A 26167-nucleotide genomic window follows, 5' to 3' on the forward strand; every position below is an offset into this window, starting at 1 on the left:
TGACTTGGTCGCTTCTCTTTAAATGATGCTGCTGAACTACAGTAAAAACTAATATTAGTGTGATTAGTCTACTTTGTCAGCTGCTATAATGCTAGGCTTATTGGTTGCATGTAGTACTATTCTTTAGTGATCTACAAGACACTTGTACTACCTTTGCTTTGCTTCCCTCCACGTCCAGCAGATGGCACTAAAGACAACCTGTGGAGCTTTCGTAAAAGATCCCATCTGGATCCTGATCCACCCAGACAAGTTAAATTAAGCAAAAATATTTTTCCTACACACAAGAACATTCCATTTGTTCCTCGTCACTAAAAGAGGGTGAAATCGAGAAATCATTTTGTAAACTAATCTCTTATATATGTGCATATTTTGTATGTATCATCAATTTCAATGTCGACTCAATAACCATTCATTTTATTCTGTGTAAGCTGTTGTAGTACTATAAAGCTCAGAAAAAAACCCATAGCCATGTAAATTACTTATTTTTATTACAATTGTTGCCACGATTAATTCATTTGTAACTTTTGCCTTATTCACATGCCACATTTTAGTAGTGATAAGGGGTCGGAGGGCTGTGATAAAACACACAATTGTTTTGTTGTTTTTTTTTTTTTACATAACATAGAACTAAACAGTTGAAACTGAAAACAGTTGTTTTAATACTCGATGTACTGAGATCATTATTTTATGCTGAGTTAAATCTGTTTTGGAATCCCAGATGTTGCTGTAGCTGCCATAAAGCTCTGGTACTGTATTTATTAGATAGATACACCTTCACCTAAATGCGTGACACATTACATTCTAATTGTAATCGGGTAGAAAACTCACATAGGTTGGGGTGGAACACGTCTTCACTGTGTACTACCCCAACCTAACTGAATGTCTACAAGTGTTTTTTTACATTCACATATTCAAAGAAAGTGTTTGTTGGGCACTTCAAAAAATAACTAAATAGCGTTCTGATCAGGAGGTAAGTCTTGATGTTAAAACAAAAATAAGTAGGGATGTAAACAATTTTACTTACCATATAGGTGTAATATAGTTTTTATAATAATTTGTCTCAACTCGGGTTCTATTTTGGGTGATAATTCTAATGTGGTCTAACACACTTCACATAAGATTGGTGCATTTATAACACTTTTGGACCCGACTGTATTGGGATGAATAAATTTTCATTAAAGTAGTACTAATTTAGTTTGGTCAATATATCTTTAGTAATATCTAGTGACTGTTTAATTAAAATATTACATAGGCCTGTAAACTATACTCAACCATTTAGATATATGTGTACCTAAAAAAATAAATAAATAAATTAAAATAAAAGGTTAATTCCATCTGCAAGGTCACTTTACTTGAAGAATCTTCATAGAGGTACTGCACTGCTCACTTATTGGAACTGAAATATGATTAGATTTTCATATTGTTTACTTTTAGGTTGTATATTGTTAAAAAAAAAAAACCTCACTGCTTCGCTCTGCAGACTAATGTACAGTCAAAAAAAACAGATGATGCTGCTGATCTGTTTGGTGGAGATCTTAGAAAAGAAAAATTATGTCAGTAGCGTACAATTAAGATATATTTTTCAGGTAATCATTTACTTAAAAAAATAAGGGTCAGCAATATTGTCAAAAGAATTTGGTTATCAATTGACAAATCCAATCACATCACTCCCTTACATATAAATGCAATACAACAATTTAACACAATACTGTAATGTAAACAAAAAAAAAAAAGACTATACTCACCATGGATGTTTTTTTTTCTTTTCTTACCCATTATCACAAATGGTAGAGAATATCCTCCTTTGGTGACAAGTAGACAGTTTGGCATAATTTCTGTATATTGTATGACAAGGCCATATTTTTATTATTTAACTACACAAATATAACGTGTACCTTATTAAAAATAAAAAATACTTCCATGAAAAGAAAGCTTCGATTGACGGACATGAGTCACAAGCTCCTCCATCTGTCCTACCTCAGTAGGTCCAAATCCAAAGAAATCTCTGGATCTATATCAACCTCCAATCGGTTTGCAATACAAATATTGTGCAGAATACAACAACCAATAATTATATCACAAACTTTAGAGGGTGAATGTAAAAGCACACCGCCGGACCTGTCTAAACAGCGAAACCAGCTTTTATGTGCACCAAAGGTTTGTTCAATAACACCCCTGGTACGTATGTGTGCTGCTTGGTACCTTTTTTCTGCGGAAGAGACAGGGTTGCTTAATGGAGTCAGCAACCAGGACCAGTTCCCATATCCAGCGTCCCCTAAAAAAAAGAAAACAAAAAAATTAACTACTACACTTTTTAGTAGCACTGGCACATCTTTAACTTTTTGGGGGGTTTTCCCACTAAGCTTGGAATAAACATTTAACGAACAAACCAAAAAATAATTACCAAGCAGCCAGCCATGTGGAAAGGATCTTGCTTCGAAATTCTGGAACAAGGACGACTGTTGCAAGATGAAAGAGTCATGGGATGAACCTGGAAAACCAACAACATTGGTGATTTTTTGGGTTGCTTAACAAACCATCTGAACATTTATGGAATGGAAGTGTTTTTGATTACGGAAACTTTCTTCCATTCAGCGGGGTGGTATAAGGGCAATGTGGGTGCAATCAATTGCACCCAGTACATTGGGCATTTGAGACAAAGCATAAAAATCAGATTTGACCTCACGCCACTCATTGGCAGATGCCACTCATTGGCAGACTGCGGGAAATTAATAAAAATTGCAGTGTGCTTTTTGAGGGCATTTAGGACCTGGAACAGGATCCTAGAAAGAGTGGGTTGGGAAAACCCGGCAATAACTGCCAAGGTGGGCTGAAATGTTCCTGAAGCCAGAAAATGCAAAGCACCAAGCAGTTTGGCAAGTCCAGGGACTGCTCGGTTACTAGGGTAATGAGGTTCTAGGTCCTCTTTTACAATCTCATACAGATTGTAAATTGCTGAAAAGGATAGGCGATAAAGTCTTCTCACCTCCTTCCTGGGCAATCCATCAAGCAAACGCCTGTTGCGGTGCAGATGTGGCCTGGGGATTCTAGTCCTACTTGCCGCAATTGACTATGCTGCCATTGCCTGTCCACCATTCTCTCCCACAGGCTCTCCCTCTTCCATACTCACATTCACACCACATACATCAACATTCTCTCCAGACACTCCCACATTTGCATCGCCTTACATTGCATCCAAAGCAGTCTCCTCCATACATGCAGCATACATGTACATCCACACTGTGTCCAGGAATGGCTCCATTGAAAAAGAGACAATAATTAAAAGGGATAATTTAAAACTAAACTATTAACTATTTTTGTAAAAAAATGTAGGGAGAAGGCCTGTTTGTGCAGGGGAAGAATGGGCCTGTGAGAAGCACTATTTTACTATGATATTACTTTGGCTGGAAGTGATAAATTTATATGTTAATTTTGCTAATTTTTAGGACAAACAACACGATACGTGTCCTTAGGAAATCCTCGATAATCCACCAGAAAACACTACAGTCAAATGCTGGAAAATGTTGTGTGCACAAAAAAAAATCACTCAGCCAACAGTAATTTCTCCACAAAGCTGTCCTGCACCACTGTCTGCCCTGCGCCGCCGTGTGCCCTGTGCCACCGTCTTCCCTGCGCCGCCTGTCTGTCCTGCACCACCGTCTGCCCTGCACCGCCGTCTGCCCTGCACCGCCGTCTGTCCTGCACCGCCGTCTGCCCTGCACCGCCGTCTGTCCTGCACCGCCGTCTGCCCTGCACCGCCGTCTGCCCTGCACCACCGTCTGCCCTACACCACCGTCGTCTGTCCTGCACCGCCGTCTGTCCTACACCACCGTCGTCTGTCCTGCACCACCGTCTGTCCTGCACCGCCGTCTGCCCTACACCGCCGTCTGCCCTGCACCACCGTCTGCCCTGCACCGCCGTCTGTCCTGCACCGCCGTTTGTCCTGCACCACCGTCTGCCCTGCACCGCCGTCTGCCCTGCACCACCGTCTGCCCTACACCACCGTCGTCTGTCCTGCACCGCCGTCTGTCCTGCACCGTCGTCTGTCCTGCACCGCCGTCTGCCCTGCACCGCCGTCTGCCCTGCACCACCGTCTGCCCTACACCACCGTCGTCTGTCCTGCACCGCCGTCTGTCCTACACCACCGTCGTCTGTCCTGCACCGCCGTCTGTCCTGCACCGCCGTCTGCCCTACACCACCGCCGTCTGTCCTGCACCGCCGTCTGCCCTGCACCGCCGTCTGCCCTGCACCGCCGTCTGTCCTGCACCGCCGTCTGTCCTGTACCACTGTTCACTCAAGTGATTTTGAAAAAAAAAAAAAATGTGTCAGTTAATTTGAAATAAAAACGGACTGAACCACTGAAGTTATTTTGAAAAGGGGAAATGTGTAAACTTTATTATTTATTTTGACTGGATTTTTAAAGAAATAATAATCCTTTTTCATTTTAATGTAATGAACTTGTATAACTTTTTTTATCTTCAATAGCTTTTTTATTTTTAGAGCAGACCAAGGAGGTGCGACATGAAACGGCATATTTGCCTGTTTCACCCGCCTTTTAACGCGGCGGGTTCTTAACCACCCTATACTTTTAATGGACAAACGACTAAGGCGCGAGAGGACCGTTTCTTTAAAAAAAAAAAAGAGTTGCGGGTAAAGTTTACGCGCTCGAAAATTATGGAAAAGAAAAAAAATGGACTTAACACGCTCTAAAAAAACAACTCGCTAACAATTGAATATGCCCCATAGAGTGGTATTAAGAAAACGAAACCTTTGTTCACCGAGGAAGCCAGAGATATTACCTAAATGTGTCTGAGACATCCAAGCACACGTCATCTCTTCAGTTTCTAGTACATTTTCTACCCAAATATATACATTCATTTGTTTACATTTATTTTTACTTTTAACCTATGTGTTTCCACTTTATACCTTGTAGGATGTCATATCTTGTACTTCATGTCTTGTATTATACTAAAATGTATGAATGATTATGTTTCTTGGTGTACTGCGTGCACTTGAATGTAATGTATGGTGTTGTTTGTACCTTTATACAAATAAAGTTACTTTTTCAAAAAAGTAGCTCTGTATACTGTGTGATTATGAGGACATCAGCAGTAGCTCTGTATACTGTGTGATTATGATGTCATTACCCAGCTGCAACAGTAGTGATATATACCGTGATTATAATATCATTACCCAGATCCAGTGACGAACGTAATGACGACTAGTACTAACTTCAGACCCCTCCTTAGGAAATACCTCCCTCCTCCTGCCCCCCTGCCCAAACCCCACCCTCCTGCCCCCCTGCCCAAACCCCGCCCTCACCTCCTGCTCCCCCCTTTTCCCCTATGCGATAGCCCCCATAAATTCCCACAACCCCGTCCACCTGGCCCCCCGCTTCCCCCGATTCGAGCACATGCTGGCGCTTCTTGAAATTATATCCCAGACCTCCTCCACCTGTCCCCATGCGTCCCCATCCTCCCCCTCCCCCTAAAATCATGCCATTTAAATCCCCCCCCCCACCTACAACTGTCCCCTTGTGTCCCCATCCTCCCCTGTCTCCCCGTCCCCCTAAAATTAAATCCCTTCTTCCTCCTCGCATACCTCCCCGACTTTCCCGAAAACCACCACCCCCTGCTCCTTGCCCTCAGACTCGATTCCCCCCACTCTTTCCCTGGAATGTCCATCGCCCTCCCCCTCCCCCTCCACCTCCTAGCCCCCAAAATAGCCCCCTGTGTACATATACCCCACTGTAGATAGAGCCCCCCCTGTAAATATACCCCCCTTGTAGATAGAGCCCCCCTGTAGATAGAGCCCCCCTGTAGATAGAGCCCCCCTGTAAATATAGCCCCCTGTAAATATAGCCCCCCTGTAAATATAGCCCCCCTGTAGATAGAGCCCCCCTGTAGATAGAGCCCCCCTGTAGATAGAGCCCCCTGTACATATAGCCCCCTATACATATAGCCCCCTGTACATATAGCCCCCTGTACATATAGCCCCCTATACATATAGCCCCTGTACATATAGCCCCCAGATGAAATGACAGACAGAGACTCGCCAGTCTTTAGGGAGGATTACCGCATTACCACCAAGGGTGGTAAAATTCCCAACCCCATTCGCTCCTGGATTGATTCCTCTCTGCCACCCCATATCCTGGAAGTTATTGACAAGTGTGGATACAAGGTGTGTATTAGATTAAGATTAGAAGGATTACTAGGGGTAAATTTATCAAAATGCGGGATTGAAAAGTTGTCATTCATTGCCTATAGCAACCAATTACATTCTAGTTTTCATTTATTTAGTACACTTTACAAAATGACAGCTAGAATCTCATTGGTTGCTGTAGGCAACATTTCCACTTTTTGAAACCCGCAGCTTGATAAATTAACCCCTTAGAGTGGTGACTGTGCTTGGAGATATTATCAGTAGAGTAAATTATTCTGGTGAACCGTGATTGATTACATGAAGTGCCTTGGTGACAGATAATAAAAAAAAATCAAATTGTTTGTGTACAGGAGCATAGTCTAATATTGAAGTTAGAGATGTTAGTGTAATTCTCAAGCGCCCAGCATCTAACTTACATTTCTAGAAGTATTGTTAAAGTGACCTACTCTAAAGTTACAATATCTAACACAGCATATATGTTATAAGAGTGACTGTAATAGCAGAGGCTGCTACATGATGCAGATGTGGCAACGTGTGTTTGCTGAAGAAATAAATTCTGCTGATTTGCGTCATGTAACCTGAGTCTCCCCCATTAGATTCTGGATTGTATGTTTATTTTATGTGCTGGACAGAGACATTAGTGTGTGTTCTCCATTTCTATAGCTATATTCAGCTGTGTTCCGGTTGCTGATTGAGTAACTCCCACTTAGTTTGTCGTGTGAATTAGAGAGTGGAGACCTTTTTTAGTTTCTGAACCTCATGTTGCATTTTTACTTCTACAGGAACCAACACCTATTCAAAGACAAGCCATTCCCATCGGTCTGCATAATCGTGACATCATTGGTGTGGCCGAGACTGGCAGTGGTAAAACTGCCGCCTTCCTCATCCCTCTGCTGGTCTGGATCACAACTCTGCCAAAGATTGACAGGTCAGAGAAACCTTTATTATTCTGCAAATGATCTGCCTAATGGAGGAGATAACTCATTGTGATGCTACCAAACTTAAACTTTTCCATAATTTGCTTCAGAGGGGGCAAAATTGTGAAACTTACCTTTTACATTGTTGATTGTAGGATTGAAGAGTTTGACCAGGGACCTTATGCTATTATTCTGGCTCCAACAAGAGAGTTGGCTCAACAGATTGAGGAGGAAACAATCAAGTTTGGAAAACCACGAACTGTGTCTGTTATTGGAGGTATCCCTCATGAGGACCAAGGTTTCCGACTGCGAATGGGCTGTGAGGTGAGACTTTCCCATATATTGCATAGTGATTTGACCTTTCTCTGATATTTCTACTTCCATTCAGTGATTGGACAAGGTTTTGTGAAATGCTATTACAGGTTTTTATTATCTCACATTATTTACCTTTCTTTCCAAAAGATTGTAATAGCTACCCCTGGACTTCTGATAGATGTGCTAGAAAATCGATACTTAGTCTTAAGTCGCTGCACTTATGTGGTACTGGATGAAGCTGACCGTATGATTGACATGGGTTTTGAGCCTGATGTCCAGAAGATCTTGGAGCACATGCCAGTCACCAATCAGAAGCCAGATACAGATGAGGCGGAAGACTCAGAGAAAATGATTGCAAACTTTGAGTCTGGGAAGCATAAGTATAGACAAGTAAGTGTTAATTTTAATTGCAACTTCAGATATACCTGAAAATCTTAGAAATCTTTGATTATTTGTTTTTAAACTGTCTGCTGGCACAGAATTATTTTACACCTTTTCTCCTTGTGTAGATGGTCATGTTTACAGCGACTATGCCTCCATCTGTGGAACTGCTGGCCAGAAGCTATCTTCGTCGTCCTGCGGTGGTGTACATTGGCTCTGCTGGTAAACCTCATGAGAGAGTTGAACAGAAGGCGTTCCTCATGTCTGAAGGGGAGAAGAGGCAGATGTTTGTTTTTAATGTCTCCATGTTTTTGTGGATCATGATGTAATGGTGAATTTGGCCCAGTGCCCTAATAAATATTTTGCTTGTACAAAAGCAACATTAAAGTCATTCCATTTTGGTGTATGTAAGCAAGGAAGATGTTGTGTGGGATAAAGGATTTGTTTTTCTTTCCTCACATCTGTAGAATACTCTGCATTAACTTCACTGAGAAATTTGTTCATTGCCCCATTCAAAAATTCAAACGAACAACCCATAAAAAATAACAGTGTAGTATGTCCTATATTATTAAGGTTACATCTAAAAAACATCATTTTGCCATAGGGAATCTGTGAGAGGGGGGGCATGGTGTTTGAGGGTCTACATCTTAAAATGTATTAAAGCTATTAAACTGAAATTTGGCATGTGAATGGAGAACTGTCCACAGGTGCCGCATGTGAAATTTCAGAAAATAATAATAACACACACACACACACACTAGCATTTTTAGCCCTGGCACCGCTCTTATTCATAGTTTAATCCCTTGGAGCGGTGCCAGAGCGGCTGTGTAAGAGCCCGTTTTAAACCTCCCGCCCCTCAGTGACGTCAGTTAATTTATTCACTGCACTGAGCTTAGTTGGGGCGGGAGATTTAATAGTGCTTTGTGCTGCGCTGATCCTACAGAACAGCGATCAGTACCTGGGATAGGAATGGGGATGTTGCCTTATGAAGCAGATACGGTACTGGGTACAGAAGTATAAGAAAGTACGGGCAGTTGATTCCTGTGTCGCCATTTTCATATCACTGAGAATTGTGTCCTCCAGGGCCCCTCTCTGATCCTATGATAAGAGAAGTCTATGGAATTTTATGTTCTATAGGCTCCGGCAGACATTGGTCTTCATCTGCAACCATCCCCGGCCAATGTAGCTGTTTGTATTAATAAACTCACACTCTGACAGACCGTTAATGACAGAATACTGCGGTTTAGTAAATGGTCCCTCTGCTGGGAGTGACTCCAGGAGCAGATCTGACAGGAGGACACCTAGCTGATATTCCTGCAGTCCCCGATCAATTGCATCTGAGTGACCAGCGATTCGGGTACATATCAGGATCAGCTGCTCTCTGAGACTGTCACAGTTATATCGGCAGCACCAGTTCTTGTGTATAACGTAAGTGATCAGCCTATTTCGGAGCTGGCAGCTATCCTCCAGACACTCGTACACTTCCCCAGTGTCCTGGTTGAGTACAGAGACCTAGAGACTGATCCTCCTCTCAGTTGGAAGCCTCGAGTGTCTTCCCGTCGGTATTTAAAGAGACAGAGGTGTGTTGGAAGTCATCAGTCAGACATCTCCATTTTCACACTACAGTTACAAAACCAAAAGCTGTTCTCATAAATAAAAAATGATTTATAACCCAAAATATTTATATATCACATTGAGCTTAGCTCGGATGGGGAATCAAACCCACTATGCTGTGTTACCAGAAGAGTGCATATATCAGTTGAGCCACAGCTCCTGATGTAAGTCTATGGGCAAATGTCTCTTATATTGAAGAAAACTATATATCAGACATAAAAAAAATATATATATTTGGTGAAAGAAAAAAATGAGAACTCTAGTGCTATCAGTACTGGGATCCCATATTCCCCAGTGTGAAACAATAATTTTTCTGGCTGTCAAAAGTGATATTTGTCAGCAGTATTTATAAAAAAAATTGCACTACAAGTGCTTTGGGGTGTCCCATATTCCCAGTACGTCATCTGGTAAAGGCGATGTAAAAGTACATAGTCTTTTTAAATCAGGGAAAAAAACACACAGAAAAAAAAAATTACTGTGTTGAAGCGAAAAAGAAGTGTAACTGAGGAAAAGTTGAGTGCCGAAAAAATAATAATTGCCAACATGCCATTCTACACACGCAGTGGCAAAGAAAGAATGAGGCCTTCCCCTTTCTCTATTAGTGGCAGAACCAAAAATGTTACCAAGCCTTCTTCTTGTACGGTCACTCGTGAGCAAGCAAGACCAAGTAATTTGGAGTCTAAAAGTGGTGCACAACTACTGTTACGCATCAAAACCAAGCTGCAAGAAAACAGTAAGGCATTAGAGGATAATGTATGCTCAGAATCAGAAATGACACCAATCCCTGTGGAGAGTCCATCCACCAGTGGTATGTCTAATCATGAGCATTCTGATAATGTACCCATAAAGAAGGGCCCTTTCAGCAGTTCTGATGATGTGTGTCTGAACAGCCCGAGTGTAGCCGGTGATACACCAAGTGAGGATGACACTTTGGAATTAGAAGAGGATGAGGGGGGAGATTTGGGTAGCCGACGAGGGCACTGATGAGGTTGCGGTTGATTGTGTAAGTCCTGCACCAGTGGCAGCAGTTCTGGCACCTGAGGTTCTGTCACCAATTTGCACTTTCCAAACACAAGCAGGGATGACGCAGGTGGCAGACCACAACAGTTTGACATCTGGGCTGGTTTGAAGGATTTGACATAAAAATGTGTGACCTTGCCCATAACTCCAACCAATCCTACTATTAACATGCAAAGGATGATGCAGGGCCTAGCAGGGATTAAACTGTATTTTTCCTAATTTGCACTAATAAGGTTTGGGTGTAATATACACCCAAAGACGAGTGCTCAATTGCTCAGAGTCATTGATGAAGAGGAAGACAAGCAGGCTTGTCTATAGAATTTGCAGGCAAATTCTACTGCGTTATATATAGGTAACACCCAAAGAGAAGAGCTCCATTGCTAATTGTAATTGCTGAAATAGAAATAATAGGGCTGACAGTCTTGGTCTAAATCTGCAGTTACATTTTATTGTACCATAGCTAACTCAGAAACAGGAGAGGTGGCAGGGTTCAGTGCTAATCTTCCTCAAGCAATACTAATTCATCTCACCATCATAGAAGTCTGTGAACTATGATGTGATTGCCAATAATGGCCTTCCAAATGGAATTAGTAGTTCATTTTAGGGAAGAGCTGTCATGATTTTTGGGCAATTCTTTTACAGCAGAGCAAATATCAAAATGTTGTGCGGAATCATCTGCATCACCACTGGGTGTCTTGGGAAAGCAATTTTTTGTACAACAAGCAGTTGCCAGAGAAACTGAAGGAGAAGACGTCCAAACAAGATGTTGGTAGCTCTTGGATCCTTGTGAAGCAAATTAGGTATTTCATCTACAATTAAAATATAGTTAGCACATTTACTTTGTTTTATTTCACACGTTAAATTTCTGTAGCTCCTTATCAAAATGTATTATTAAGGCAATCACTTGACTCAAGCTAACCGTGTCTGCACTCTCTTCACAGGTGACTACTTCACTGGACTAAAGTACATTCCCCTCAAATGCTAGTCTTCTTGCAGCTGCTGTATTCTCCTACATGCTGTTGCAGAAAACAGAATTGACCCTAAATTTTTCCAGACACAAACAGCATCTCCTGCATGTCATTTTTTAAAAGTTCTGTAACACCAAGTTGTGTGTGCAAAACAGGAAATGTGATGGAATTCAACCTCGCTGTAATGCTTGAACAATATTGGGGTCGTAATCAGAAATGACATATCCTCAGGAGAGTCCAAACAGGATTAGCCATCTTTCAATGACATCCCTTAGTTTTTGGAACAGATTGTCAGCTGTATGCCTCTTAGTGAAGCTGCTGATACACAGAGTAGCCTACTTCTGAAAAATGTGACGTACTTGGGTACATGCTGCTGCTGTCCCTGCTGGTAAAGGCGAATCACCAACCCAGTGGGCTGTCACAGTCATATAATCTTTACTTTGACCAGTTCCGCTTGCCCACATATCTGTGGTTATGTGTAGTGGGTAGAATGGCATTTTGTAGCCCAATAATTACATTTTTATGAACTTTCTGGTAGAGGTGAGGAATAGCTTTTCTAGTAAAATGGTGTTGTGATGAAATTTGGTAATAGGGACAGAAGACCTCAAGTAACTGTCTAAAACTAGCTGCATTAATAATGGACATTGGACGCTGGTCTAATACTAGCATAGTCCTTTGTGATCCGCTTTGCGGCTGGGTGACAGATTTCATACTTGCTTCCTCTTGCAAAGGATTGTTTAACTGTAAATTATTGGTTCTGGGGATATTGGTGATGAAGGTGTTGGGGGGGGGGGGGGTAGATTGCAGGTGCTGGGATGTAGATGAAAAAAGGGAGGCAGTTGATGCTGGACTGCTTGTTGTTATTTTTACCTCTACTGAGTGTGGCTTTAAAAACACTACAAATGGCTAGACAACTGTTGTCAGAATTTGTGCACAAATAATTTCACACTTAAGACGTGGATTTTTTATCTTATGCCCAGGCATGACAATGGCCTTTTTTTTTATCACTGGCAAGAACTGCAGCAATTTTTCTTTGAAAGTATATGAAAATCATATTGTGACCTAGGAAGTGGTCAAAATTGAATGGAAATGACTGGGAATTAGTGTTAGTGAGGTTATTAATAATGTAGGTACAAAATAATACCTAAATTATGTTATTTTAGGCCAAAAAAATGTACTTTTTTTACTCAAAAGGCTTTTATTAAGTTTTTAGTAAAAGAATATGTAACAAACATAGCAGTTACCACAGAGTACAGTGCATAATGTATAATGTAGATCCAATAAATCAGTCAGAACTGCACATAAACCATCAAAAAAGTAACAAAACACAATAACACAGGAAACATTCAAGTACACATAAGACAAGGACTTCAATGGGGAGGAGGAGGGAGACAGACAGGGGGGCAGGGGTCGGAGACTGGCCGTATTAACCCCAATCAACCGTAAAGGCACATTTTGAGAGCGGGACATCTACCCTCCAGAGGGGTATACAGCATGGAAGATTTAGGTGGCAGACACAGGTCTATACTTTGAAAAGAATTCGTACCATGTGAACCATTTAACCAGGGGCGAGGAAGCTCTTGAGGAAAAGTTAAAGCCTATGGTTTCCATCTCATAGCTGTGTTGTACTTTGCTGATGATTTTGGTAAAAGATGGAACCAAGGGGGATTTCCAGCTTTGAGCTATTGCGGCTCTGGCTGATATGAGTATGTGCCCAGCCACATAGTGATTATGACGCTGAAGATGAGAGGGATATAGGTGTAAAAGTGCCATAGCCGGACATGGGGATAAATCATCCTTGGTGACCTGAGTAATTAGATGGAAAATTTCAACCCAAAGAGGTTGTAGCTTAGGGCAGTTCCAAAAAATGTGTATGAGCGTACCAACTTCCCCACAATTTCTCCAACAGTACTTAGTTTCTGACGACCAGATTTTATGCAGTTTGTCTGGCGTGAGATACACCCTGTGAATCATTTTAATAAGCATTTCTGAATGATTAATACACTTTGACATTTTGTATATATTCTGATTGATTTTCGACCAGACCTCTAGTGAAATATCTATATTTAGTTCTTTCTCCCAAATCCCCTGCACTGAGAGATCTCTGCTGTCCACAGGAACCATCAAGAGTCGGTACCAAACCAAGATGCCTCCCGCATGAGAAGTGGGAGAGAGAGACAACATAATACCAGGGGGAGCCGGTTTTAAGACCAGAGGGAATGAGGGATGAGAATGTACCCAATGTCTAATTTGGAGGTACTTGTAAAAAATTTACTTTTTTTAACAAATTGCAAAACAAAACGAAAACCAAAACACGCAAGGGCAGTTTGGCAAAACCAAAATCAAAACACAACGGTAATCCAGATCCAAAACCAAAACATAGGTTTCAGTTAGCATCTCTAATGTTTATTAGCCTGTCGTTAGATTTGGCCTGTATCTTATTTGCATATAGGTTAAAAGTATTTATTAACCTAGGTGTTCTAAATTGTACAATAGTGTGTAGTGTAGGTTAGTATTTAGTACTATTGTAGTATATCACTATATTTCATATTACTTAATAGTATAGTTTAACCTGCAGTCTAATATATTAATATAGGATAGTGATTTATATAAAAAAAAAAGAAGCATATAATTACCGAAGTGTATTTTGTAAAGCTAGTTACATGTTTGAATAAAACTTTAATTTTATAGAGCAGCCATGTCTAGGGAATGTAGGGATTCTCGTTTTCCACAGGAAAGCCAAGAGGAAAATCTGAGTAGTGGTGAGGAATGGAGAGAGAACCGTGAGCAGCGTTGAGAAGAAAGAAGAAGACAGCAGTTTGTGAGCAGCGTTCAATCCTCAACAAGTACCCCGCAGCAACATACAGAAAGTGATTCAGATGACGATGAAGGAACAGCTGTATCGCGCTCCAGGTGCTTCACAGAGGATGAGAATGATGTCCTTGTTGCTGGGGTACTGCGGCACTACGAAATGCTGAAGGGTGCCCAATCTCAGAAGACCTCCTTCAAGCATAAGTCCAAGATTTGGACCCGGATTGCCTCTGAGGTGTCAGCAGTTGGACTTCTAGTCCGAACAGTAGAAGTTTGCCAGAAGCGCTTTCGGGACTGCAAGCGGACCAGTAAGACAAAGATGGCAACTGTTGCAAGACATTCCAGGGGCACCGGTGGTGGCAAGCCACTGCGCATCAAATTTAAAGTTTGGGAGGAGAAGATGCGTCAAATTCTGAGTGCTGATCTTGTGGAAGGAGTGGAAGGGACAGTGGACACCCTAGAACAATCCACTTTCCAGCCACCAGGTATGTTTAATAGTCTATAAAAATAGTGATCTGAATAACTTTTTATTATGATTTCTAAAAACTTGTTGTACAAACCTGCAGAAGAAGATCCAGCACGAAGCAGAAGAGATGCAAGGGAAGCAGTACCCCGGAAGAGAAAATCCAAATCTGGAGGTAAATGTCCAAACTAATTTAAACAGAACAATTTTTCTCTTTTTACTCTCATTGGTAAAATATTAGTTAAAGATTTACTAATGTTGTTTTTTTAATGTATTTTAGATTTGGGTTCTTCTCGAGGACACAAGGGCCAGAGGAGTGTAGAAGGAGAAGGTATGATCTAAAAGAATATACACACATGCATGTATGCATTTGTCACGGATCAATGTAGAAATACAGCTAAGGAGCCATGGATAGGTGAAAAAACAAACAATGTTTATTGCTGGAGAGTATGAACAGTTGATGACATAATAGCTTGCAGAATTTACCAGATATACAGCAGTTGCAGGTAAATGGGAGGTGAGGAAATATTCCAGGCAGCATGCACAGGGAAATGCACAGAAAGTCCCAGGTGCACATAAGGAACAGGTCAGCAGGTTGTATGTTGAAATAGATCTCCAGCAGCATAAATCCAGGAGCACAAACAGGAGGAAGTGACCACAGAGAATAACCTCAGGATGTGACAACAGGATGGGACAACAATAACCAGCAATGACTGCTGGGAGGAACAGGTATATATAAGGGAAAAGAAAACACACCCAGGTGCATGGGATAATAGGAGAAAGTGTTAACCCCTAATGCAAACATGAAGGGCAAGATAGCAGCACCTCTGGTGATCAGAGGTACTGCTGCAAATACACACTAATAAAGACAAAAGGCAGGAGGCTGCCAAGCAAAGCAGTATGTACTGCAAGGGGCTTGCAGGCAGATCCTGACAGCATTATCCATAGATTACATACTTTACAGTACACATTACAGTCAGCTAACGCTTTACATTTTTTTCATAATGCAATAGTATTCACATAATTGTTTACTACTTTATAATAGCGTAACAGATATTTGTCTAGTTGTAACAAAAAGTTTTAAACACACACACCCAAAACTAATATATATATATATATATATATATATATATATATATATATATATATATAATTGAATATATATGTAAATCACTATCCTATATACATATTCAATTGTCAGCGAGAGAGAGAGATAGCTAGTGCATTGGATTTCTCTAGAGAAAACTAAAATTTATGTTCCACCTGTTCTTATTATTATTGGATACAATACATATGAATATCTAGAGTCATATTCTGCTGATGTAAAGTTTATTTGAATATTTATCGTGCTTGCTGTAATGTATGTAAATTTTGTATTAACTGTACACAAATGTGCGAAAGTAAAATGTATTTATGTTAAAAATAACATTTGCAATAAGTGTGACATCGCTTTTGGAAAGTCAAGTCGCAGTTGAAGTAGCGCAAACGTCTTCAAATACAGTTATAACTTTTAAAGTACTTGTTTGAATGGATAAGATACGGCACATGAAATGTCCAAAGCTTATTTGACTAATTTTTTATTACAGAACATATAAAGGCGTTTAACCAAGTCTACTGTTCCTGCCCAAAGTGTTGAACTGAGTCAAAAAGGTATTTCTATTTCCATTACAACAAAATACACACATATCCCCCTCTCTCTCTCCCTCTTTCTCCCTCCTTCTCTCTCACTCTCCGTCTTTCTCTCTCACTCTAGCTCCCTCTCCCTCCCTTTCCCTCCCACACTCTCCCTGTCTGTCACTCTCTATCTTTATCCCTATTTCATACTCGAAATTATTTTATAGCTCACAAGAGGCGAAGAGTGACTGAGGAAGACGTTTCGGAGCCTGTTGACCATGTCCATCAAGGAAATGGTTTCACTGAAGCTTTTTTCGTTTAGTGTTTGAAATATGTTTTCTATACTCTGTCCATTTTTGTTTCTTTAAAGTGTGTGTATATTAAGTTCAGTGAACTTTGGTTAGTTATCCGAATATCACACCACGGTGCGCCTAATCCTGTACCTTATTTACCATATTTATCTTGGACTTACCAACCATTTCTAAGGAAGGCTGCCGCCATACATGGAAGAGGTGTTTTAGTGGACTCTTTTAGCACAATATATCTATACAATACTGTTGTGAGCACTTTTGTTTATTGCTTATATCACTATTGAATATATATTTATATATATTGAAAATGATATGTAAATACTCTTTTGTACTTTATTATTATTTACAGAAACCCGACACGTTGAAGAAATGACAGCAGAACGGGGAACATCAACGACGATTGCTGATAGCCCAGAAGGTATAATTATGTTAAAAACTGTGGATACATATCTAGCTATCCATATATATACATATATTTTGTAATCTATCCATATAAATATAGATAGATTGATGTAGACAGATATATATTAGATATACAGTGATCACAAATATATTATCTTTGTGACAAATTATTTTTTTCTTTGTTTTAGAATCCACCATCATCACCAGAACATGTGGTTTCACCACTTACCACGTCTCATTTGCCTGATGCCATGGAAGAAATAGCATCTGCTGTTGTCTCAGAAATCAGTGAATATACAATTCTTTTTATAATTGTTGTACTAAATACATGCTAATGACTTTTTGAAAATTGTAAATATTATTTCATTGCATGATAATTAATTTATTTCTAACATTTTTCTCTTTACAGAGCCAATTGAACATGACAGTGATTCATTGTCATTTTCTCCTGCTGAGACTTAGGTCCACGAAGATGCTGCAACAAGATTTGAGATGCTCCAGGAAGCCATCCCCAACCTTCAAGTTCCATCCACAACACGGGAAGGTCCATCTCAAGCAAGGGTACCCTCCACAGGCACCAGTCTTCCACCACAACTGGTGCACGGTCTGCCAGCAGAAAGCACTCGATTTCATTCCATCACAAACTTTGCTAGACAGATGGAAGGAAGGCAGGAAACATCTCGCCGAAATATGGAAGAGAGAGTTCAGAGAATTGGTGATTCAGTAGACCATTTGATGTCTGTTGTGGAAGAGGTACGAAGCTCCCGTAATGCCACCAATTCGTTATTGGAGCGACTGGTCACAGTCCAAGTCGACATTTCAGAATCTCTGCACTTGAACAACACCTTTCAAGCGCGAATGGCAGTCGCAATGGAGCAGAATGCAACGCTCCATTATCAACTGAATCAATCCATGGCACAGATGCATATGCAACAACAGCAACAGAGAATGCATCTGCAAATGATGACAATGCATCTTATGAATATTAGTGAAGAGCTGAGGGTCCGGCGAGGCCAGGGTAATGGTTCACTCCCTTTACCCGATTGGAATATTTCTGGACTTGTTCCTCCAACACCACAGCCGAGGACGTCATCGGGACTGAACACCCCCGTGGTGGAAGAAGACCTGAGTCAGCAAGGAGAAGATTGTTTGTGGAAGAGCCAGAAGAGGAAATCATCAACCCCTTGTCAGAAGAGGAAGAAGGGTGAGAGTGAGCCTCATTACCCGAAAACATATATATGTCATAGATAACATCAACCCCTTTAAATCATACATCGTTACTTGAAAAGTTTTTTTTCTGTCTTTATCTATCTCTCTATCTATAGGTTGTATGCATGTAAATGTAATGTATTGGCACATATATATATATATATATATATATATATATATATATATATATATATATATATATATATATATATATATATATGATCCATATAAATTGTTTATTTCTAAAAAAGGTTTTTCAACTTTTTTCATTAGACCCCAGGAGACTGTAAAATTTGAAGACCGTTTGGAACCACAGCAGGAAAGAACACCAGAATTATTTACTCGGTGAGTTTGTTTCAGTTTAGTATGTTTTCCTGTTGTTATTTCACCTGTTTTTTTCCCGTTATGGAAGGGGTATGATGTGACCAATGGACGATGATATATACATGATTTATATAGAAGTCCATACTGATCCTTCCTTGTTTTAAAAGTAATAATTGTTTTTTTTAAAAAACAAATACAGGTTTCACATGCACTTTTCCCTTTTTTTTAGAATGCGACCGACTATCAAGTTTATACAAATTTCAAGAACATGGAAAACATGAAGACATCCCTAAAGATTGAAGGTAAGAATGTTTTTTTAAAATTGACTTCTACATACATTGTAATGCCAGTAACAGATGGCAATTTATAGGATAGGTTGTCTCCTTATGAACTTTACCACAATCAATTTTGAGGAAGTTCTATGTCAATATGATTTTATTTTAGTTTAGGTGGCTTTATATCAACACCAAAACCTCAATCACCCACAATGCTTGTTTAGAAAAACCTGTGTAGCTCTGTATACTGTGTGATTATGAGGTCATTACCCAGTTCTGCTGATGAACAAAACGAAGATGACTACTGACTACAGACCACTCCTCCAGAAACACCCCCTTCTGCCCCCCTGCCCAAACACCGCCCTCCTCACCTCCTACTCCCCCCTCTTCACCTATACAATAGCCCCCTGAAATATCCACAGCCCCGTCCATCTGGCCCCCTGCATTTCCAGAATCCTCCACATACTGGTACATGTTGGCGTTTTCGCAAGCACCTTCCCAGACCTCCTCCTCTACCTCCAACTGTCCCCATGCGTCCCCATCCTCCCCTGTATCCCGTCCCCCTAAAACTAAAATTAAATCTCTTCTTCCTCCTCGCCCACTTCACCGACTTCCCCGAAACCACCACCCCCTGCTCCTTGCCCTCAGCCTCGAATCCCCTCACTCTTTCCCTGGAACTTCCATCACCCTCCCCCTGTAGATATAGCCCCCTGTACATATAGCCCCCTGACACGGTCACGGTTAGTTTAAAAAAAGTAGCTCTGTATACTGTGTGATTATGAGGACATCAGCAGTAGCTCTGTATACTGTGTGATTATAATATCATTACCCAGTTCTGCTGATAAACAAAATGAAAGAGGACTGACTACATCTCACTCATAAAGAAACGCTCCCCTCCTGCCCCCTGCCCAAACCCCACCCTCCTGCCACCCCTGCCCAAACCCCGCCCTCCTCACCTCCTGCTCCCCCCTCTTCCCCTATACAATAGCCGCCTGAAATTCCCACAGCCCTGTCCACCTGGCCCCCCACTTCCCCCGATTGCTTCACATGCTGGAACATGCTGGCGCTTTCAGAAATTTCTTCCCAGACCTCCTCCACCTGTCCCCATGCGTCCCCATCCACCCCTTCCCCCTAAAATCATGCAACTAAAATCCCCCCTACCTACAACTGTCCCCATCCTCCCCTGTCTCCCCGTCCCCCTAAAACTAAAATTAAATCTCTTCTTCCTCCTCGCCCACTTCACCGACTTCCCCGAAACCCACCACCCCCTGCTCCTTGCCCTCAGCCTCGAATCCCCCCACTCTTTCCCAGGAAATTCCATCACCCTCTCCCTCCACCTTCTAGCCCCCTGTAGATATAGCCCCCTGTAGATATAGCCCCCTATAAATATAGCCCCCTGTAGATATAGCCCCCCTGTAGATATACCCCCCCTGTAAATATAGCCCCCAGGAAGACTACCCCAGGCACCAAAAGGTTAGTATTGCTTTTGTACTCTATTTGCATGTTAAGCATCCACTCTGTTCAGCACTATAACCATGATTACTAAGCATGGAGACTAAACTATTTTATATGCAGGCTTGTAGTGTCACATAAGTAATGGTTACATTTGGATGAATTTGAGCGCTCTCACCAGACAACATTGAAGTAGAGATGCTCACTGACCCCCGTATTTTGGTTTTGGATCTGGATTACCTTCGGGTTTTGGTTTTGGTTTGCTGTTTTTTGACAAAATGCCACTTTTTGGGCTACAGTCACATAATTTAGCTATTATTTTGTACCTACATTATTATTAATCTCAATAACACTAATTTTCAGTCATTTCCAGTAAATTTTTAGCACCTCACAGGTCACAATATGATTTTCATATACTTTCGCCCAAAACACTGTGCCATAGCTCACCCCCAAATAGTTGCCAGTGTTCAGTGCTTCAACAGAAGTCATCGGCCTTGAATTTATTTTTCAAAGTCTCCACTCACATTGTATTGTGCCATAGCATTATTAATAGGCCTGGCAGTGTTCTTTAAAGTGTAGTAACAGTGTACTGTGCCATACATAGATAAACTGGCTATACTGGTTCATACAATTGAATATAAATAAAATCCCTTGTGCAATGACAGTAAATATGCAATTAGCACAAGTCACACACTATGTAGAACATGAGTTCCTATATTGTAATGCTTCAGTATGAAATGTAGGGGCCTTACAACAATACAAAGAACTGTATATATTTTTTGGTCCCACATATTTACATGCTGTGTCAATTTCTTGAATCTAAACTGAGACGCTCTTGTTTTTTTTTATTTCTTAGATCTGAGGTCATCAGCAGCACAAATATAAAACATTTTAGAAGGTCTCTGTTTGGTGGTTACTGTTCCACATACATGCCGGATATGGTGCTCCATGGGATTGGCAGTGCAGAGAAGCTGAAGCAATGCCTGATGGCCAGCCTGGCACACTCTACCCATGTACGTTTATACACACAGCCATGGGACATCGCCCATGGATGCTGGGGCATTGTGCTTTCTGGGAGTTGGACGGTTTTTCTCATTGTCTTCTAACCAATTACTTTTCTCCAGTCCATTACTTCATATGCTAAAACAAAGATGCTAAATATTTTATAATGGGCACACCTGCATAGCATTTACCATTCACCTTGTAACTAAACATGTAGCAAAAATAATTATAACTTTCAGGATATAAAGGGAAAGCTGTGTAATGCCAGAAAGATCATGTGATGTGTTGGTGCAGGAATCACTCACATTGAGGCTGCTCCTTTTAATGTGTTTTTATTTGTTTTTTGGTGTCCCAGTTGAATTTTTGTAAAGTGTGATATTTGTCCGAAGCACTTACACTCTTATGTAACGCCAACATGAGATCTGAGCTTACTTACATCCCTCTTAATTATATTCCTCTTTGATTATTGTTATCCTTATTGTTTTCTGTAGATCTAAATGTGCTTCGGTGGGGGAAAGGGGGCAAATTTAACCATGCTCAGACAGAGCAGATTTAAAATTAGGACATGTTGTAGTGCAGCCCTTTGCATCCTTTAGCAGAATATGCCCCTAACTCTCGATGAGGCCCATAATGTTACTTGTAATCTTCAGTGCCCAAAAGAAAGTCTAAATACTGTCTGAACCCCCGCATTGGACTACTTTTATTAAATGATTAATTGACTTGAAATTACCATTTGCTGTGCATGAAATTATTGTGTCCGTGTGAATTAGAGCATAGCTTGAAGGTTTTACAACTTGTGCACAAGAGTAGGAATAGAATTGTCAGACACAGGTTGGGCAGCAAGTGGTAACTGTCTCCCTATTGCCTTTTCCTAGCACCCTGTCATGGACAAGCCCTTAGCAGAAGCCGTGTGTATTGTGGCAGACACTGATAAGTGGAGCGTCCAAGTGGTCAGCAGCCAGAAGACTACTGTGGACAACTTGAAGCTTGGCACTGATGTCTTGGTATCTAGTCAAGTGTGCAGTTTGCTGCAGTCCATTTCACAACTGTATAAGCTCAAAACACCACCTGTATTTGTAAGTTTCATTAAGTACCTTTATAAGTTAATACAGTAACAATTGAGTCTTTTGTGCACTGTGATTTTCTATTGTACTCTCAGGGTATGATGATGATGATGATCATTGACCTCTGGCAAATGCTGTTGCTTTTGCTTTGGACTCTCTGCAGACCTATGGGCTGATTCAATTCTGTGTGAAGTCCCATTGGAGCCTGGTGTGCCAAAACGTAACGGGATGTTATGGTACTAAAATGTTGCTTATTTTTACCCTCGCCTCATAGAGGTGTAAACAAAAATAACCAATGTTATATGTACCATAATACCCAGAAATGCTCGCAGGAGGAGTTAATGCAGAGCTCCAATGGGCCTGTCCTTGGACATTAAAATTAATGCGACTCGTCTTCCTTTTCTACAATGTTCAATACAACAAGCTTTAAAGCAAATGTCATAGTTGTCATTGATAAGTTCTCTATGCAACATCTCCATAACTGGCGGAATCTACATTTTCTAATTTGTTATGAGTGTACTACTGCCCACCAGAAGAAATGTGTGTGTTTACTGATGACTTCTAAGTATTTAGTCTTCAGCAGTAGTAATGCCATACATTTTTTATTTAAACATTTAAGTTATCCAGTTTGTGTTTGTGTAAATTTATTAACCTTGTCCATTCCGTAAACCAAATATGGAATGCCTTATATTTTTTTTAATCTAATCCTAATATAATCTATTTTTCTTTACTTGATTAGTGTGTGATGCATTTAGAGGACAAATTACAGGAGTTGTATTTTAAAAGTAAAATGTTGTCTGAGTACCTGCGGGGACACACAAGAGTCCATGTGAAAGAGCTTGGCGTTGTATTAGGGTAAGCATCAGGTTACACTCCTCCTGTTCTATTTAGCCATGTTCTTTTACCATAAGGCAGAGTTATTTGTTTTGAATAATGTGGAAACACCACTCTGCTTTGTTCCGTGTATTGGCTGCAAATGGGTTCAGCAGGCAAACCAGTCAAGCATGCAGAACACATCAGGGCACTGTTCACAGCATTCCAGCAGCCCTCCAAATTGTCAGTAATGAAGGTGAAAGCACACACCAGAGACACTACCCCTGAAGCTGAGGGAAATAGACTGGTAGACCAGGCCGCACGAGATGCCGCCATAGGCCCAGTACCCCAAGGAGAGTCTATTTACATGGTGACTCCTGACCCTAAGATTGACCGTACCACACTCCAAATTATGCAGAAGCAAGCAACAGAGAATGAGAAAAAGACTTGAGCAAAACATGGAGCATCAGAAGTACAAGGGGAGGGGTGTAAAGGTCAGTGTTTGTGTCTACCAAAAGCCCTTTATCCCATTATGGCTAATATAGCGCATGGGAAAGTGCACCTGGGAAAAGATGCAATGGTTGCACTCACTAACAGGTTATGGATAGCACCAGGTTTCGCCCAAGCAGCACAGGTATTACTAGCAGGATGCCTAATCTGTGCAAAGAATAACCCGGGGAAGTCTGTCCCAACTCCATGGAAAAGCACACCCCAGACACAGTATTCCTTTCAGAGGATACAGATAGACTTTATACAGCCTCCCAAATGCTCAGGATTCGAGTATGTACTCGTGTGTGTCGACCTCTTCAGTCGTTGGCCAGAGGCTTGGGCATGCAGGACAGCAAATGCTAAAACTGTAGCCAAGAAAATTATGAGTGAGGTAATCTGCAGATATGGGGTACCAGAGGTCATTGAAAGTGACAGAGGGACACACTTTACAGGGCAAGCATTCCAGGAACTGTTAAAAGACATGGGAATCATATCTGCCCTCCACACCCCTTACAGACCCCAAAGTTCGGGATGTGTGGAGCGCCTTAATGGTACTCTGAAACAGGCCTGCCATGGATTTCATGCCTACCCATGGCCCTGCACTCAGTAAGAAATACACCTAGAAAGGACATAGGGCTCACACCGTATGAGATTCTGTTTGGCACAGCACACAGGACAGGCTGCTATTTTCCTCAGCAGCTACAGCATTCACATGGTGACTTGTTGAATTATGTAACCCTGTTGCAAAAACAACAAACTAAAATACATGGTCAAGTGTTTTCTTCCATTCCAGACCCTAATTTTGATACAGGAACTCACAACCTGCAGCCTGGGGACTGGTGGTCGTGAGAAAGCACGTCAGGACAAGTCTTGACCCCAGATACGAGGGTCCTTATCAAGTCCTATTGACAACTCCCACATCAGCAAAACTTGAGGGGAAAAACACCTGGATTCACACATCCCATTGCAAGATTTTTGCACAAGGGAAGTCCGGTTCCGAAGTATAAAAATGTGTAAAAACATTGCTTTGACATGTAAAAAACCTGCATGGGCAATAATGATAGGACCATATTTAATGACAATAGGTATAGTTCTTGCAATATATGCAGCATCTTTAGCATGGGAACATACAAAGGGTTCAGACACCTTGCACAGGGCAGTCAGGACACTCCCCTTTTTTGAGACTGATGAAACAGGTGATGATGTACAAAACTGTCTGTGCCCCTATGAAGCACAGAAACAAGAGGAGTGTGAAAACATATGCAATAACAAACAGGGAAAGTCTGAAAACATTTTTTTGCAAATGCATAACCTTATTGGTCAGATTGTTAGCAATAGTTCATGCTGGATATGTACACAAAGCCCACCTGCGTCACGGTTGTACTCATGGGTAGTTGTTCCTTTAACTTTCCAAGAGATGCTACAGCTTCCACATCAATGGGTATATAACGTTTCCCAGATAAGTCATTACCTTACTGAGCCGCATTATGTTTCAATAAGCCAATTATATCACCCCCCTGATGTGTGTTTTCGAGTAAGTGCCACGGTAAAGGGGAAGGTTAACATGAATATTTGGTTTTTAAATAGAAACAATGATCCCACTGTTAATTTGACACTGGTTGTGGCTAATACGTCAGCAGGTAATACTGACTGTAGAAAAGCAAAGATGATATACACAAGAGTCGGGAAGGATAGCAATCGCCTCACAGCTATAAGATTCAGAACACCAGGTAACAAAACACAAATGTGTTTAGAGCACTGGCAGAAACAAGGTATGAAGGGGGAGTATACCAGTAAGGAAGGAGTAGAAACCTGCCTTCCAACAGGTAATCATAACCTCTCTGCTATAATGTTCACACTTACTGGTACCTGGCCTTATCAACTGCCAGAAGATGTTTATAACATATGTGGGAAGAAGGCATATAAATGGTTGCCTTTTGGATACACAGGAATATGTACATTAGGTAAGCTTACTGCACAAACGATATTGATACCACATGAGGAGCTGGAAATCTTGATTACTGAGGAAACAAGTCTTATGCATCACTACCGAGGAAAAAGGGAAATTAAAAGTGCCTCAAAGACAAAGGGAAAGTACCAGGACCTTTTTCACACAGGGTTTTGGATGAAAGTGGGTCTGTCTGTAGGTAACATTGTGTCATTTGGTACCGCAGGAACAGCCTATACCCTTAAGCAAATTAAAGATCTAGCACGACTGTTAGATAATGTTACAGAAATGTATGATGAAACATTCAGATATGTGGGTACAGAGTTGAAAATGATACATAAGGAGCTTGCACAACATCGATTAATTTTGGATTATCTCACAGCACAAACAGGTGGATATTGCTTAACCCTTTTCACACACACAGGATCTCTCTGTTGCACCTACTTCACTGATAATAGCACTGCAGATCCGGAATATGTCATCACACAACATATGGATGAGATTAGAGAACTTAAGAATTTTTTTTCTGAGGAGCATGCAAAGCCAGGGTGGGGATTTGATATTAGTGGCCTATCCTGGCTCAATCCCGCCACATCGTTTGGGGGGATAGGTG

At 41.1% G+C, this 26167-nt stretch overlaps 1 protein-coding gene and 2 long non-coding RNA genes across 3 annotated transcripts; all 3 read left to right on the forward strand.

The window, feature by feature from the left end:
• Positions 1 to 6135: 6135 nt before the first annotated feature.
• On the forward strand, positions 6136 to 7397 carry LOC142105207 (uncharacterized). Its single transcript, XR_012679688.1, has 3 exons — positions 6136 to 6180; positions 6945 to 7090; positions 7235 to 7397. It is a non-coding gene; the product is annotated as an uncharacterized LOC142105207 (long non-coding RNA).
• A 9996-nt stretch (positions 7398 to 17393) lies between these two features.
• Positions 17394 to 18761, forward strand: LOC142105218 (uncharacterized). Its single transcript, XM_075189506.1, has 2 exons — positions 17394 to 18182; positions 18461 to 18761. Exons 1-2 carry the CDS (start codon positions 17471 to 17473, stop codon positions 18475 to 18477), a joined length of 729 nt encoding a protein of 242 aa, XP_075045607.1. The 5' UTR covers positions 17394 to 17470; the 3' UTR covers positions 18478 to 18761.
• Positions 18762 to 21140: 2379 nt separating this feature from the next.
• On the forward strand, positions 21141 to 23166 carry LOC142105234 (uncharacterized). The gene is made up of 3 exons (XR_012679689.1): positions 21141 to 21251; positions 22116 to 22316; positions 23044 to 23166. It is a non-coding gene; the product is annotated as an uncharacterized LOC142105234 (long non-coding RNA).
• The last annotated feature ends 3001 nt before the right edge of the window (positions 23167 to 26167 follow it).

This window comes from Mixophyes fleayi, chromosome 1 (assembly GCF_038048845.1).
Source record: "Mixophyes fleayi isolate aMixFle1 chromosome 1, aMixFle1.hap1, whole genome shotgun sequence".
In the NCBI taxonomy this organism is placed as follows: domain Eukaryota; kingdom Metazoa; phylum Chordata; class Amphibia; order Anura; family Limnodynastidae; genus Mixophyes; species Mixophyes fleayi.